This window comes from Equus asinus, chromosome 6, assembly GCF_041296235.1.
Source record: "Equus asinus isolate D_3611 breed Donkey chromosome 6, EquAss-T2T_v2, whole genome shotgun sequence".
In the NCBI taxonomy this organism is placed as follows: Eukaryota; Metazoa; Chordata; class Mammalia; order Perissodactyla; family Equidae; genus Equus; species Equus asinus.
This window is the reverse complement of record NC_091795.1, coordinates 21,213,466-21,229,152: the sequence shown is the minus strand read 5'-3', so window position 1 is coordinate 21,229,152 and position 15,687 is coordinate 21,213,466. Positions and strand designations below refer to the sequence as shown.

General features: G+C 44.7%; 1 protein-coding gene across 2 annotated transcripts; it reads right to left on the bottom strand.

The window, feature by feature from the left end:
• Window positions 1-5,528, bottom strand: IL36RN (interleukin 36 receptor antagonist). Of its 2 annotated transcripts, XM_014852754.3 has the most exons (5): window positions 5,463-5,528; window positions 5,198-5,251; window positions 3,746-3,831; window positions 2,524-2,651; window positions 1-2,326 (listed from the first exon to the last, which is right to left on the bottom strand). In XM_014852754.3, the coding sequence occupies exons 2-5, from the start codon at window positions 5,224-5,226 to the stop codon at window positions 2,102-2,104; spliced, it is 468 nt and encodes a 155-aa protein (XP_014708240.1). In that variant the 5' UTR covers window positions 5,227-5,251; window positions 5,463-5,528; the 3' UTR covers window positions 1-2,101. The 2 variants fall into 2 exon arrangements, with proteins under 2 accessions (XP_014708240.1, XP_070367877.1); XM_070511776.1 differs by lacking the exon at window positions 5,463-5,528 and having other exon boundaries at window positions 1-2,423; window positions 5,198-5,354.
• Between the last annotated feature and the right edge of the window lie 10,159 nt (window positions 5,529-15,687).

Below are 15,687 nucleotides of genomic sequence, written 5' to 3'. Positions count from 1 at the left end.
TATATTATTTACCTGTTGCCATCTAAAAAGTGACTTCAAAACTTAGCAACTTACAGCACCAAACATTTATTATCTGACAAGTTCCCGAGGGTTGGGAATCTGGAGCAGCTCAGCTTGGTGGTCCCCACGCCAGAGTCTCGCCTCAGGTTGCAGTCCAGCTCCGGGCCAGAGCTGCACCCTCTGAAGGCCCGACTGGGGCTGGTGGAGCTGCATCCAAGATCACTCACGTGGCAGTTGGCAGGAGGCTTCATTTTTCACCTCACAGCTCTCTCTATTGGGCTGTTCACAACACAGCAACACAGCAGGTGGCTTGCCCCAGAGCAAGTGAGCAAAGAAACTGAGAGAGACCAAGGTAGAAGCTGCAGTGTCTTTTATAACCTGATCCCAGGAGTGCCATAACATTACTGCTGGAATATTGGTCATAGGGACAACTCTGGCACAATGTGGTTCAGGCTGTGAATACCAAGAGACGGGATCATCGGCAGCTCTATTAATTTCCCAGGGCTGCCGTAACCAATCACCACAAACTTGGTGGTTTCAAACAACAGAAATTTGTTCTCTCATAGCTCAGGAGACTTGAAGACCATACTCCCTCCAAAGGCTCTGGGGAGTTCTTCCTTGCCTCTTTCTAGCTTCTGTGGTTGCCTCAGTTGTTGGCATTCCTTGCCTCATTGCAGCACAACTCCAGTCTCTGCCTCCATCTTCACATGGCCCTCTTCCCTGGGTCTCCTCTGTGTCTCTGTCTGTCCTCACCTCTTCTTACAAGGATATCAGACATATTGGATTTAGAGTCACCCTAATGCAGCTTGAGCTCTTAATTAACTGCATCTGCAAAGACTATATCTCCAAATAAGGCCACAGTCTGAGGTTCCTGGAAGGACATGAATTTGGGTGGAACACTATTCAACCTCCAAAGGAGCCCCTTTGGAGCCTGGATCCCATATCTTGGAATCTCAGGGGGCTGTGACCACTTCAGGATTTTTCTTTTTGTAAATTCCTTCCCTAGGAGATTCCGGCCACACTAACCCATCACGTCCTCCTCCTTCCCAGCTTCGCTGAGATCCGTGTTCTGATTCTACCCACCAAAGCAGCAGAGCTCGATTCAATTTGCATTTCACTCAGGGGAAGTGGAAGCTGAGAATGATCAGAAATAATATCTGCTCTGTTTACCTCGAGATTAATTTTTCTTATTATTATACAAGTAATCCATCTTCATTGTAAAACAATTAGAAAATACAGACAAATAAAAAGAACAAAAAGGAAAATCACCTATAACACCACCACCCTGACATTGCTAAAATTGAAGTAAAATCTCTTTCAGACTTTTTTCTATGCAGAAATATAGAAATAAGTATTTTTTAAAATTAAAATGGAATGACAAGATACGCTACTTTGTATCTTGCTCTTCTTACTTAATATGTCACGAGCATCTTTTCATGTGAATAGACACCAGTATCTTGGATTTTAATTGACCTTGGGTTTCAAAAGGTGTGACATGCCCTGCCCATCTTTGGTCTTCTGAGCTGCAGCCTTGTCCTCGGATAACAACATCCTCCCCTGCCTGTGGCTAGAGCATGAGGGTAGAGATGGAAAGGCAGCATATGATGGCAGCCAAATTAAAGGGAAGAGGGAGGGGGCTGGACCTTGGGTCCCTGACTCTACGACGACCCTCCCTCTCCCGCACAGTGGTGAATGATAGGACCTCCTCTGGGCAGCTGGTGGCCCTGATAGGCTCAACTGGGTATGGGCTGGCCTGTGGGGCTCAGAGCATGTGATAAGTTACCACCAAGGATGAAGGATCTCCCTATTCTGATCCCTTAGGAATCTTTTTATGTGACTCCCAGTTTATCTCACGTGGTTTTTGTAAGGTTCCACAACAGAAGCAGCACCCAACAAGGAGGGAAACTGTGGGCTGAGCCCCAAGTCTCAGAAGAATTTACCCAAACTGGGAACCAGGTGAAGGAAGGGCGGCTGTGTGCCTAACCAATGAGAGGTGGGGGCCCTGAGAGCAGGGGAGGGTGATTGCCATGGGTCTCATCCTCCACTCCCCTGCCCCTGCCAGAGCTGGCCCTGCCCACCGAGTTCTCAGGGACATGTTGTCCTAGTCACACTGCTGGAAGTAGAAGTCTGTGATGGGGTCATCCCCACTGGCATCCTCGGGGAGCTGAGTGAGTCTAAGAGGCTGGTCTGCTTCGGGCACGGTGCAGAGGAACCAGCCCGGGTAGGCAGCCGATTCGAAGCTGGAGGTGAGTCCAGTGTCGCGCCGGTAGAAGGTGAAACTCTTATATTCTTTGGCACCAAGGTAGAGCTCCATGATGTTCACTGGCTGCGAGCAGAGGGGCATGGTGGTGAGGGGCAGAAGTGGGGGCAGTGAGGAGGCTGGGCTGAGGGCACGTGGAGGCAGAGCTTCCATCAACAAAACCCTGCAAGGACATCCCGAGGGGTTGCAGGTTGCAAGGTCTCAGTGAGTTCAACGTCTGTTGGTTTAGTTGCCAGATGGTGAGGATGCCCAAAAGGACTCACCTCTAGTTTCAGAGTCGGTTCCTGCTCCGTCCCACACGACAGGCACTGGCTCCCTCCCTGGACGCCCAGGATGACTGGAGAGAGCTTGGCATCCAGAAACCGATTGGGTACAACACTGATCTCCTCGCCTACGGGAGGGAGGCCAGATGCAGGGGCCTTGGTGGCCTTTCCCTCCCTCTCCCTAAGTCCTGGACTTTGGGGAGCAGGACCTATGTGAGATGTCCTCTCCCCAGGCTGGGCAGAAGGGAAGCCTCTTGGTGATTGTCATGAAGGGAAAGGTGGTCACACTGGTGCCAGTTGGTTCAGTGGATATCAAGACACATAAGCACATTGTACCACCTCCCACTCCCAGGGGCAAACCTTCAGGGCTTTTTCTAACTCCCTAGGGAGTTGGAACTTCTTTAATGCCCCTCAACTCTCCAGCCTCTTTTCTGAAGCTTGTCTAGATAAGCCTCCCATTAGAGTTATTTGAACATCTTTCTACTCCCCGTGAGATTCCTGAAAGCAGGAGGGGGTCTCATTCCTCTCTGTACCACACCCCTACCACACCACACACACACACACACACGCACATGTGCACACGTGCATGCACAATGCACTCACACATGTGCCACACGCACATATGCACTCACTTGCATACATGCATGCACGTGTGCATACACACATCCTCACAGAGGGATCTGCCTGGCCCTAGCGCCTGATAAGGGTATCCTAGGTGGGCAGATGTGTGCTGTTTTAGAGAGAAGGACCTGTTTGGTTGCGAGGAGGCAGAATGGGTAAGCACGAGGCCAGATGGTGCCACCTCCTCTCTGGGTCGGACCACTCTGAGTGACTGAGGATCCCGAAGGCGGAGGACTCAAGGTAAGGGAATAGAAACCGGGTCCCAAATGGGAATAAAGGCACAGAGAGCCTGCTTTAGTTCTCTCCTCAGCACTGGCTCCCAGGAAGAGGAATGTTTGAGCCAAGCTCACCCAGGAGGGAATGACAAAGCATTCATCTAGGAAAACAATCCCACCTCTGCACAGAGGTTCCGGGGGCACTGGGGTCCTCCCTTTGATGGAAGGTGTAGTATTTAATTTGTCCTTGCTCAGAGCCTGGTTTTATGATGCCCCATTTACAGTTTCAGGCCCAGGGTCTGTAGGCCTGTGCCATTTGCATGACTGTTCAGGTCCCCTCCTCTCAGACAGCGTAGAGACCTAGGGAAGTAGGGTTTGCCACCAACCTTTCATGACCTTCCCTGTATGCAGCCCTCCGGCTAGAAGCTGGTTATCATGCAGATAAAGCACCTTCAATGCCGCATCCTTCATTCTGAAACATCAGCAGGGGATGACAGTCGGGGGAAGGGTGGGCACTCCCGCTTGCCTGGGATCTAGAGTCCCCCATCTCAGGCTTTGTCTCCCTCTTCTCCCACTGCGCCCAACGTAACTGCAAACCTTCTCCCCCAGTCCTGCTGGACTCATGCCCCGCCAATGGGACATTCCACGGCCTCCCATCTGAGTCTGGGATTTGCTCCTTCACCCTACTCAATCTTTTCTACACCAACCAATCTCCTCCATGTGTTATGTTGGAAAAGAAACTGGACTGTGAGTCAGGGTCCTGGGTTCTCGTCCATCTCAGCTACCGTTACTAGTTACTGTTGAGTCACAACAGACAAATCCCCTGCCCTCTCTGAGCCTGAGTCTCCCCATTGCTAAACTAAGACAATGAATTCAGTATCACTTAGGCTTTGCCCAGATTAAAATCTGATTCTTCAATTATTATTGAAGATATCAAGATGCATTTACTTCCACTTGGCCATATATTCCCTACCAAGTGAGGAATTTCTTTAAATTTAAAATTCTTTAATTTAACTTTTCAAATGTATTTTGCATCTATGGTCTCAGTTGATTTTCTGACATCCTGTGAAAATGGTGAAAGATGTATCCTAAAGTGGGTTTCTCCAGATGTCAGACGGAAAAAAGCACGCTGTGTACAAATTGATCCAATGTCGGCTAAACACAGCTAAATCTCTACTTCAATATGCTGAACTGCACTATGCTTCTCTCTTAAGGAGACATAGACAGCAGTGTTTCCCACATTTACTTAATCAAGGAGCGCCACTGTATACAGCAATGCATAGGATTGGGGTTCCACAGAACCCACATTGGGAAAAGCTCTACTAGACTCTGAGTTCAGTGAGAGTTAGGACCAGTCTCACTCACTGTTGCAAAGTCCAGAGCATAGCAGAATGCCAGGCTCAGTACAGGCCAGTGGACAGACAGACTCATTGACTGAACAGTTCTGTGGTGGTTTAGTCCCAAAGGGCAGCAAGGAGGAACAGAGTGGCCGGACTGACACCACTTCACTGCAGTGGGTGGCAACAGCAGGGCTCGAGGCTCCTGACTTCCACTCTCATTTGAATAGAGGAGGCTGCGGCTCTACACGGAGTGACTCACTCGGCCCCCCTCCCCTCAGGGAACGCCCATGAGGAAGCCTGCCCCATCTGAAGAAGGCTGCAAGAACTTTTCTCAGGGCAGTGAGGAGCTCTTCTCAACTTCCCAGCTGCCCACCCACCTGGGAGAGCCCCAGCTTGGGGCAATCACTGCCCCTGCCTCCCTGGAAAGGCTGGGCAACAGGTCTACCTGGAACCACTTCTCCCCGGTGACACGGCCGAATCAGACGTTCGGATACTCACCGGAAGCACAGCGCTCCACTCAGAACCATCTTGCTTTTCACAGTGTGTAGACTCCTATTTTAGAAAAACAGAAAATCTTAGGTGGAGACTGAGCTGGTGGGAGCTGGGTGGCAAGCAGCCTCCTGACTGCCTCCCTCCCCTTCTGCCCCCCTCCCCCACCCCTGGCGTGGGAACAGCCCCCACAGATCAGGGGATTCTAGGTCTGGGGTCAGGATAGAATCGCAGTCCTGCAGGGGAGGATGAAGCCCAGCTCCCCAAAGGCCACCTCAGCTCCTCCTTTCTCCTGGCGGAGCCGTGGTGTCTGCCTGCTCCTGCAAGGATGCCTTTTATTAAAGCACAAGGGAGGGGCTCCTGAAACTGCCACAACCTGTGGAGGAACAGGGTTTCCCAGAGAGATTTCACACCACCCTGAGCCTCCAGAAACACCTGCTGCTCATTATCCCTCCCGGGGAAGGAAGGTTCTGGACACCGTCTTCTTCCGGCAGTTCTGAGGAACTTCCTAGGGGCTTTCCAGTTCCTCGAGAGCACTCAGCTCCTCCAGGTCCTTCCAGATCCAAAGGCATCAGGGCAGACAGCAGCTCAAAGAAAGCAGATTTTAGAACAACTCTCTTTCCTTCCTTATTTCCTTCCTGCCTGCCTTTGCCAGGCCTATGGAAGATGCTGGAGGGAGGGCTCTCCTGCTTAAGGGATGTTTAGTCTCTATATTCATTGTCGAAAAACTTGAAAATCCAGATTGGCAAAAAAGAAAAACGTGAATACTTGTCTTCTGCGAGTGCGCCATCAGAAAACCAATGAAAACACTTTTTCGTCTGCACATGCATACATGTCACTGTTGACAGCTTTTCACACAACTGCATCATAGAACCCACACTCTTTTCAACCTGCTTGTTTCATAGCAAAGTAGCAGCATATCTTTCCATACCAGATATGAATAATGACATCATAACATTGAATAGCCATTGACAAATAAAAATGGCAAGCAATAGGATATATTGGAGTATATGAGGAAGCCATTTGGTATAAACCTAATTCGGCCTGACTTTTTTTTCCAAAAGGGCCTGACTGTGGCCATTGAGCATGCATTGTATATCTGCTTAGACATTTTGAGATAAAGGTGCAACTTCCCTCCCCCTCCCAACATTGGCATCTCCTTAAAGATTAAGCATCTTTCTTTAGGGTGGGAACTGATTGCAGCGCTCATCTGTGACCGCCCAGCTCGAGGCAACAGACCTGCCAGCCTGCGGGGTTCACCGAGACAGCAGGCCTATCGGCTGTTTCCATCAATCACTGTGCTGACAGAGCAGCCTCGTGACTATTGTAAAAGGGACATTTCAATCATATGTGAAACATACTCTTTGAGGGTATATAACCATCCTGTATACCCCCACTTCTTTGGAGTGCTCTGTTCCTTTGTGGAAAGACTCTCCCGGGTTATAATCCTCAGATTTAAGCTCAGAATAAACTCACCCAAATTTTCATTTATAGATTGGTTATGGATTATTTTCATCAACACCATATAGTATTTCATTGTATAGATGCAACATCATTTATTTATAGGAATCAATTATTATTAGTCCTTTATATTATTATTATTTACTATTGAAAATCTTGTGATCATGATCTTTATGATCGTGATCATGAAGATGTCTTTGTATCAACTTCTTTGCTCATGTGTCTGATTATTTCCTCAGGAAATAGAATCTAGCTCCTGCCGTCTGTGAATGATCTTTCTTCAGTACCTCACTGGTAAAATAATACATGATTGTGTAGCAGTTCCTGCAGTATAATAGCTCCACACACTCTCTGTGATGGATCTGAGTTAAAGGTAAGGGTCAGTGAATAATAACAAACAATTTAAATCTCTTGAGTACTGTTAAAAACCTTGTATTGTTAAGGCATAAATTTTAAAGAATTGTGTTCAGGCTTACGGGCTAAAAAGTCCTTAAAGCGTTCAAGAAGAAATAAAATACCAACTTGTTCAAAGGAAATAACCCACCACTCACCTAATGCCACTAATGTGATAAATACCTTTAGAAAAATAAAAAAGGTAGAAGCCACCTTATGCAAATTTATTAAATTGACCATAAATTAAGCAAATAGAAATGACGCTGAATTAGTTGCAAAAAAGAGCAAAACAAAAAAGAAACTCCGGAAGGAGCTGGCCCACAGGCAAAGTGGTTTTAAGCTAAAAAGGCTTTCACTTGCAAAGTGTTTACAGAGAAGTAGAGACTGTTTCACCTAAAAGGGTAAAATGCCATCTGCCCAGGCTGCCTTCTCCGATTCCCCAGACCCCAGGTAATTGCACCCATGTGCCTACAAGACACTGCCGTGGGGCTTCATAAAGCTCTTCCCTCCTTGCGACAAATGAAGAATGATGCCCGTACATGGCCACCTCCTGCTGAGGAGCCAGGGAAAGTCTCTGCCAGCTTTGCCCACTCTGCAATGTGCTTTAAAGGGGATGGACGCAGAATGAATGGATGGAGCGATGCATGAATGAGCTAAGAAGGTGAAGGTGAGAAAAATAAAACAAACCCCTGTTACAAAAGTTCTTGTCTTGAAAATAAGACAAAATGATGACTGCATGTGCTTTCAATGTCATATTGGAGCATCACCAAACAGGCCCCACCAACAATTACTCAGTTCTCGAGGGAATGTATACTTTTGTTTGACTTAATTACTATGGATTACATACCAGACTCTGTGAACTAAGAGAAGGTTGATAAATTGCAAATTATTTCTGCTTGATAGAAAAGATAGCCCTAAAGGATGCAGTTTTATTGGCTTACAATTCACTAAACAACTTTTTAAAAATCTAAGTTAGCCAACCTATTCCACCATTTCCTTTCTGACTGATTATATGATCTTCTGTTCCTTGACTTATCTTTTGGACCAGTTTTATAATCCTGCTGTTCCCTTCATTTATTAACAATGATAAATCTTTGACACATGCTTGCTATGTGTTTGTATGAGTCATGTTTTGGACTTCTTGAAAATTAGACTGGTGTCACCCAAGACAATGTTATTTTGCCCCAAACTCGCATGCCATGTGTGGTCGTTTTAAAATATGTACACAAGTTTTCTGATACTTTATCCTTTAAGAAGTGGAGCTTAATTCTCCTTCCTTTGGGAGTGGGCTGGACTTAGTGACTTACTTTTAAAGAAAAAGCTACATGGTGGAAGTGATAGTGCCACTTCTGAGGCTAGATCATAAAAGCCATGGTGGCTTCCTCCTTGGTCTTTGTTCACTCCCCCTGGGGAAGCCAGCTGCCATGTCATAAGGACACTCAAGAAGTCTGTGGAGAGGCCCATGGGGTCAGGAACTGAGACCTCCTGCCAACAGCTATGTGAGTGAACAATCTTGGAAACAGACCCTCCAGCCCCATTCAAGCCTTCAGATGATGCAGCGCTGGCTGACCTCTTGATTGCAACTTCACTAGAAACCCCAAGCCAGACCACCTCACTAATGCCACTCTTCTGATTCCTGATTCTGAGAACTTGTGTGAAATAATAAATGTCTGTAGTTTTAAGCTGCTAAGCTTGGGAAAAATTTGATGCACAGCAATAGGTAACTAATACACCTTGCCATCACCACTGGCAGTTTCTACTCCTGTTGGTTTTTTCATTCTCCACAGTCTTCAGTGGGTACACTTCCTTCTTAGGAAACATCTCAATTCTTCATGCACTTTATATGACAAAGTAGGTGCCCCAGAAGCTGTCCCAGTATGCAGAGAGGTCATGTTCCCCATGGTGACTTCTCACCACCCTGTGAGAGTGGCAGTGCCCTGGAGGTGGGAGTGGCTCCTCTGCCTGCTGTAGAGATGGGAACTCAAACAGAACAAGTGTACACACCTGTGTCAGTATGTAAGCACACATTCACAGTTTATTACAGTGAAACAGTAATTTTTTATTAGGAAAATAAATTTAACAATGATGAAAATAACCGGTATTCATTTGATGTTCCTCTGCCCCTAGAACTACATTTAGTGGTTTGCCTAAATTTTCTCATTTTGTGCTCATTACTGCCCTACATGGTAAATACTATTATTATCTCTGTTTTATGGAGGTGGAAACCACACATGGAAAGATTAATTATGTTGCCTGATATTGGACCAGTAATTAGTATTAGAGTCAGAACCAAACCCAGGAAAACTGAGTCTAAAGCTATTGACCCTAAGATACAACATGGTGTCAGAGCAGTCTTTTTACAATCTGAGTCAGATTGTTGTCACAATTCTGTTCCCCACATGTCTGAGAGTAAAAGGCAAGTCTTCACCATGCTTCCAAGGCCCCACAAAATCAGGCTTTCATTAACTTAACCTCATTCTTTCACCACACCATGCAGTACACTCAAGCCACACAGACCTCTTGCTCTTTCTTAAATAATCCAGTCATACTCCTTCCTCAAGGGCTTTCCACTGGCTGTTCTCTCTGCCTGGAAAGCTCTTCTCCAAGATATCAGCATGGCTCACTCCCTTACCTCCTTAAAGTCTTTGCTAAAATGTCCCCTTCTCAGTGAGACCTACACTCACCATCCTGTGCTTCTCTCCTGCTCCCACATTCCCCTTACCATGCTCCATTTCTTTCCACAGCACTCACCATTTTTAACTGTATTATATAATTCAGCTGTTATTATGTGTATTATTTATCGGCTTTCCCACCCAATCCTGCTGGAAGATAAGCTCATACAAAGGCAGGTGTTGTCTATGTTTTTCATTGGTGTATTTCAAGCACTTAAAATGGTGCCTGGTGTACAATATGCCTTCAGTAAATAATGTTGCAACACCATTGAATGAACTGTATACTATACCACATCGAAAGGCCAGAGAATTCTCAAATAAAGTTTTATTGGAACATAGCCATGCTCATTTGTTTACACAGTCTATGGACGCTTCTGCACTACTGTGGCAGAGTTGAATATTTGTACTGAAACTGTTGATAAAGCCTTAGATATTTAGTACAAGGCCCTTTATAGAAAAAGTTTGCTAAACTCTGGTCTAAATCATCTCGATTCAAGTCCTAAATCTGTCACTTATTAGCATGTGTCTTTAGTCACGTTATTTAACCTTTTTGTGTTTTGGAGTTCTCATCTGTAAAATGGGGATAAAAGTAGTACTTACTCAGAAGTGGTTGTTTAGATGAAATGAGTTAATATATGTGAAGTGTTTAGAACAGTGCCTGGTGCATAATCGGTGTTTAAATGTCAACTCTATCATCACCATCATCATTAGCTAGGTGGCCTTGGGAAATTTGCCTCATCTCTCTGATTTGATGATTCATCTCACCTCGTTATTGTTTCTTACTAAAGAGGAGAGTAAAATCCACCTCATTGGGTTTTCATGAGGACTGGATGAGGCTGTAAAGTGTGGGGTCCCCAGAGACACCTGCTTCCTGCCCCCTCTGTGTTTCCTACCTGTCCTGCTCTCCTCCCCGGGCATGTAAAGAGACCTGACAACATGGCAGAGGCCAAGTTTCCATTGACCTAAGTCTGAGGCTGGTTCAAGACCAAACACTTCCTTGCATGAGACCCAGAGAGGGAGAACGCCCCAGCTCAGTCTGGCTGAATGACTACAGAATATGCTGTGGGACTTCCAAGTTATTTATAAGATAGATGACATTTACTGCACATTCACTGTGTCCGTACAGCCTTTGCCCATCAGTCCTGTAAGGTAAGAGCTGTTCTTATTCCCATTTAACTGACAAGACAAAACGAGGCTTAGAGAGATTAAGTTACTCACCCAAGGTCACAAACTAATAAGAGATGTACCTGGTATTGATACTCTTATAGCTCAATTCCATATAAACTCACCCCCATTCCCCACTGTAAACAAATAAACCATGTAATGCTTATAGATTCAAGCAATAGAGGAATAGAGGGCAGAGCTGGAGGCCAGGGGGATCTCCCTGCCAGGAGTCTGGTTGCAGGAAGGACCAAAGGACTTCTTGAGAAGAAGAGAGGCTTTGGGAAAGATGGTAGAAACCAACAGAGTTGGTCCAGAGACAAAGGGCTCCACCAAGGCGGAGTGTGGCATGCATCTGGGTGGAAGGAATTCCTCACTCCCTGGGGTGACTTTTGGTGGCTTAGAACATCCCGGAAGGCCCTGCCTGTAGGAGAGATGCTGAGGATGCACAGACACACAACCTTCAGGGGGCCATGAGCAGAAGGGACCTCCTACAATGGCCCTGGACTCCCACCTCCACCCCAGTCACATCTTATGGTCTTTGTGGGGAATGTAAGGTGTGGCTTGGCTCATAGCACATTTAAGAAACGCTAGAATCCCCGAGAAATCACAGACAGGTTTGTGGGTTAGGGCACTGTAGCTGGGTGCTGAGCCAGAAACGTGTTGCTTTGTTGTCCTTGCTTAGTCTCATGACGTCTTCTGGGGGGGGAGGGGGCTTAGGAGGAGCCAGTTCTACAAGGTAGGATGGGAAGGCAGTGTGTGGGCAACCCACAGGCGGGGTGAAGCTCTGGGGCGCGTCATACCCATAGGCAGTTTCTCTTGATTGAGTCACCAAGGGCGGGGGCCAGAGCCACTGGCAACCTCCTTACCTCAAATCCAGGTGGGACTCTCCTGAGCAGGTCCAGGCTCTTCCCTGGTCGGTACCTCTCAGGCCCTCAGAATCTGAGGACTCTCCTCCCACGGATTATGTGGTTTGGCCACTACTGGACCTCTTACCCCAGAACAGTTAGGATATCAGTCAGATTCTGGAGCTGGGTATGAAATTAGAAATAGACCAAATAAAGAACGGAAAAGCCAAAAGATCAGTAAGAGTGCTGGTCTGGCTCCATTCTTCCTGCTCCTTTGGTGTCCCCTCCTTCTGCTTGGCCAGAGTGCAGGCTCTGTGTGCATGGCTACGACCTTACCAGAGAGGGTGCTCTTGGCCAGCCTGGATCTGGCAGCCCACACCTGGGTGCATCGCTTCCAAACATCCACAGGACCAATCCATGCAGTCGTTCCTTCCGTTTTTGTATCTCTTTTCACAAAGGATTTGGAACAGCTCACCCAGGCAGTGAGCGTCCACAACAGAACTAGACAGGATAAGGTGAGCTACTTTGGGGGTCCCCCAGAGGAGGCCCCAAGCTTTCCTTGGTTCTGTCAGTGTCACTTGGAACTGAGGGGGTGGAATCATCCCCTTTCATGAACTCCGTAAGAACAGACTATTTCTTTTTTTAAAATTAATATCAATTTTTTTTTGCTGTTTTTGGTAACCTTTATTATACAGCTGTTTGCACAGTTGTCATTTCTAATTTTTTAATATTTTTAAGTTGTGGTAAAATACACATAACATAAAATTTACCATCTGAAACATTTTTAAGTGCATAGTTTGTTGCCATTAACATTCATATTGTTGTGCAACCATCACCATCATCTATCTCCAGAACTTTTTCATCTTGCAAAAGTGAAATTCTGTACCCACTAAACACTAACTCCCCGTTTCTCCTTCTCCCAGCCCCTGGAAACCACCATTCTATTTTCTGCTCTGAATTTGACTACTCCAAGTACCTCATGTAAGTGGAATCATATAGTACTTGTCCTTTGTGACTGGTTTATTTCACTTAACACTGTCCTCATCCGTGTTGGAGCATGTGTGAAAATTTCCTTATCTTTAGAGACTGAATAATATTGCATTGTATGGCTATACTACACCTTGCTTGTCCATTTACCCATTGTGGATACTTGGGTTGCTTCCATCTTTTGGTCTTTGTGAATAATGCTCCTATAAACATGAGTGTTCAAATATCTGTTCCAGCCCCTGCTTTCAATTCTTTTGGGTCTATACCCAGAAGTAAATTGCTGGATCATATAGTAATTCTATTTTTAATTTTTTGAGGTACTACCATGTTTTTTTAATTGAGATATAATTGACATATAACACCGTGTAAGTTTAAGGTGTACAATGTGTTGATTTAATACGTTTATAAATTGCAATATGATTATCACCAAAAAGTTAGCTACCACCTCTATTATGTCACATAAGTATCACTTCTTTTTTGTGGTGAGAACACGTAAGATCTAGTCTCTTAGGAACTTTGAAGTTTATAATACAGTATGGTTGGCTATAATCACTCTACTGTGAGTTAGATCTCCAGAACTGATTTATCTACTAGTTGCAAGTTTCTACCCTTAAACAATACCTCCCCAATTCCTCTACCCCAGCCTCTGGTAGCCACCATTCTACTCTCTACTTTTACGAGTTCAGTATTTTTAGATTCCATATATTAACTATATCATACAGTATTTGTCTTTCTCAGTCTGGCTTATCTCACTTAACATGATACCTTCAAGGTCCATCCATGTCTCAAATGGCAGGATTGCCTTCTTTCTCATGACTGAAAAATATTCCATTGTATATATATACCACATCTTCGTTATCTATGCATCTGTTGACAGACACTTAGACACTATTGTGAGTAATGCTGCAATGAACATGGATATGCAGATATCTCTTCGAGATACTGATTTCAACTACTTTGAATATATACTCAGGAGTGGGATTGCTAGATAATATGGTAGTTCAATTTTTAATTTTTTGAGAAACCTCGCTATTGTTTTCCATAATAGAGGTACCATTTACATTCCCGCCAACAGTGTATAAGAATTCCCTTTTCTCCACATCCTCATCAACACTTATTATCTCTTGTCTTTTTAATAGAAGGCATCCTAATATGTGTGAGGTGATGTGTCATAGTAATTTTCATTTGCATTTCCCTAATGATTAGTAATGTTGAGCATCTTTTCGTGTGCTTATTGGGCATTTATGTATGTTCTTTGGAAAAATATCTATTCAAGTCCTTTGACCATTTTTTAATTGCGTTGTTTGTTTTGTTGTTGTTGAATTGTAGGAGTTCTTTGCATATTCTGGATATTAACTTTTTTATCAGCTATATGAATCCCAGTGAGTGGGTTGTCTTTTCATCCTTTCATTCAAAAGAAATTTGATAGTGTCCTTTGATGTAAAGAAGTTTTTTATTCTGATGTAGTTCCACTTATCTATTTTTTCTTTTCTTGTCTTTTGGTGCTCATATCCAAGAACTCATTGCCAAATCCAATGTCATGAAATTTTCTCCTTCTAAGAGTTTTATTTTATTTTATTTTCCTTTTTAAGATTGGCACCTGGGCTATCATCTATTGCCAGTCTTCTTCTTTTTCTTCTCCCCAAAGACTCCCAGTACATAGTTGTATATTCTAGTTGTAGGTCTCTCTGCTGTGCTATGTGGGACATCACCTCAGCGTGGCTTGATGAGTAGTGCTAGGTCTGCACCCAGCATCTGAACTGGCAAAACCCTGAGCCACCGAAGAGGAGCATGCAAACTTAACCAGTTGGCCACAGGGAGGCCCCTCTTTTAAGAACTTTGTAGTTTTAGCTCTTACATTCTGGACTCTGGTTCATTTTGAGTTAAATTTTTCATATGGTATAAGGTAAAGTTCTGACTTAACTGTTTTGCATGTGGATATCCAGTTTTCCCAGCGCCATTTGTTGAAAAGATTATCCTTTCCCCATTGAACGGTCTTGGCACCCTGGCAAAAATTGTTTGACCGTATACATCAGAGTTTATTTCTGGGCTCCTTATTTTACTCCATTGGTCTATATGTCTATCTTTAGACCAGTGCCACACTGTTCTGATTACCACAGCTTTGTAGTAATTTTTGAAATGAGGAAGTGTGAGGTCCCAAAATTGTTCTTTTCAAGATAGTTTTGTACTAGTATCACTTTTATCATAAATATAATAGAAGCTCACTGTTGAAAATTGAAAAAGATCCATATAGCAGGGTATCCAGTGATGAAACTTGTTTTACTTCACTTTAGCTTATTATATTTTATTTCATTTCATTTAACTAAGTCTAAGAAACTTCCACTGACAGGCTAGCAGCCACTTCTGTTTCTGATGTTGAGAAAACTGATGAACCCCACAGATATTTTTTTGTTTAATGCTTAAAGAACTGCTTGAACGGTTCATTTTGTTTCAGCAGTTTTAAAACAATGTTGTGGGAAAAGAGTCTTATTTTCTAAAAATTTCATTTGGGCTGGACAGAACCTACTTCTTCTAGTTCCTCTGCCTTTCTATATAAAGTTTAGAATTATTTGGTTGCTGGGGAGGAATGGGCAAATTTGAAGAGCGGCTAGGAAGCCTTCTGAGAGATACACAACAGCATGTTATTAGAGCATAACTCAAGGATTGAGACCAGCTGAGGAAAGAAAGACATCACACCCTCAGGACCTAGAATGTCTTGGTGGTGGATGCTGTTTGCAGCCCAACAACATCACTTCCACTGCCTCTGCTGCCATCACCACCGCCCCCATCATCACCATCACCACCTCCACCAGTCTCTCCCACCATCACTACCGTCATCTTCATCACCTCCACCACTACCTCCTCCACTGTCACCACTATAACCAGCTCTACCACAATCACCATCATCAACATCACTACCACTACCTTCACCACCACCACTGATACCATACCACACATATGACTAGCACCTTATCCG

Excerpts from the sequence above, each read along its gene's own strand:
- IL36RN (XM_014852754.3), bottom strand. The coding sequence starts at position 5,226 with ATGGTTCTGAGTGGAGCGCTGTGCTTCCG. Across the intron at positions 3,832-5,197 it reads AGTGGAGCGCTGTGCTTCCG|AATGAAGGATGCGGCATTGA; the intron begins GTGAGTATCCGA and ends CTGATGTTTCAG. Across the intron at positions 2,327-2,523 it reads AACCGACTCTGAAACTAGAG|CCAGTGAACATCATGGAGCT; the intron begins GTGAGTCCTTTT and ends CTCTGCTCGCAG.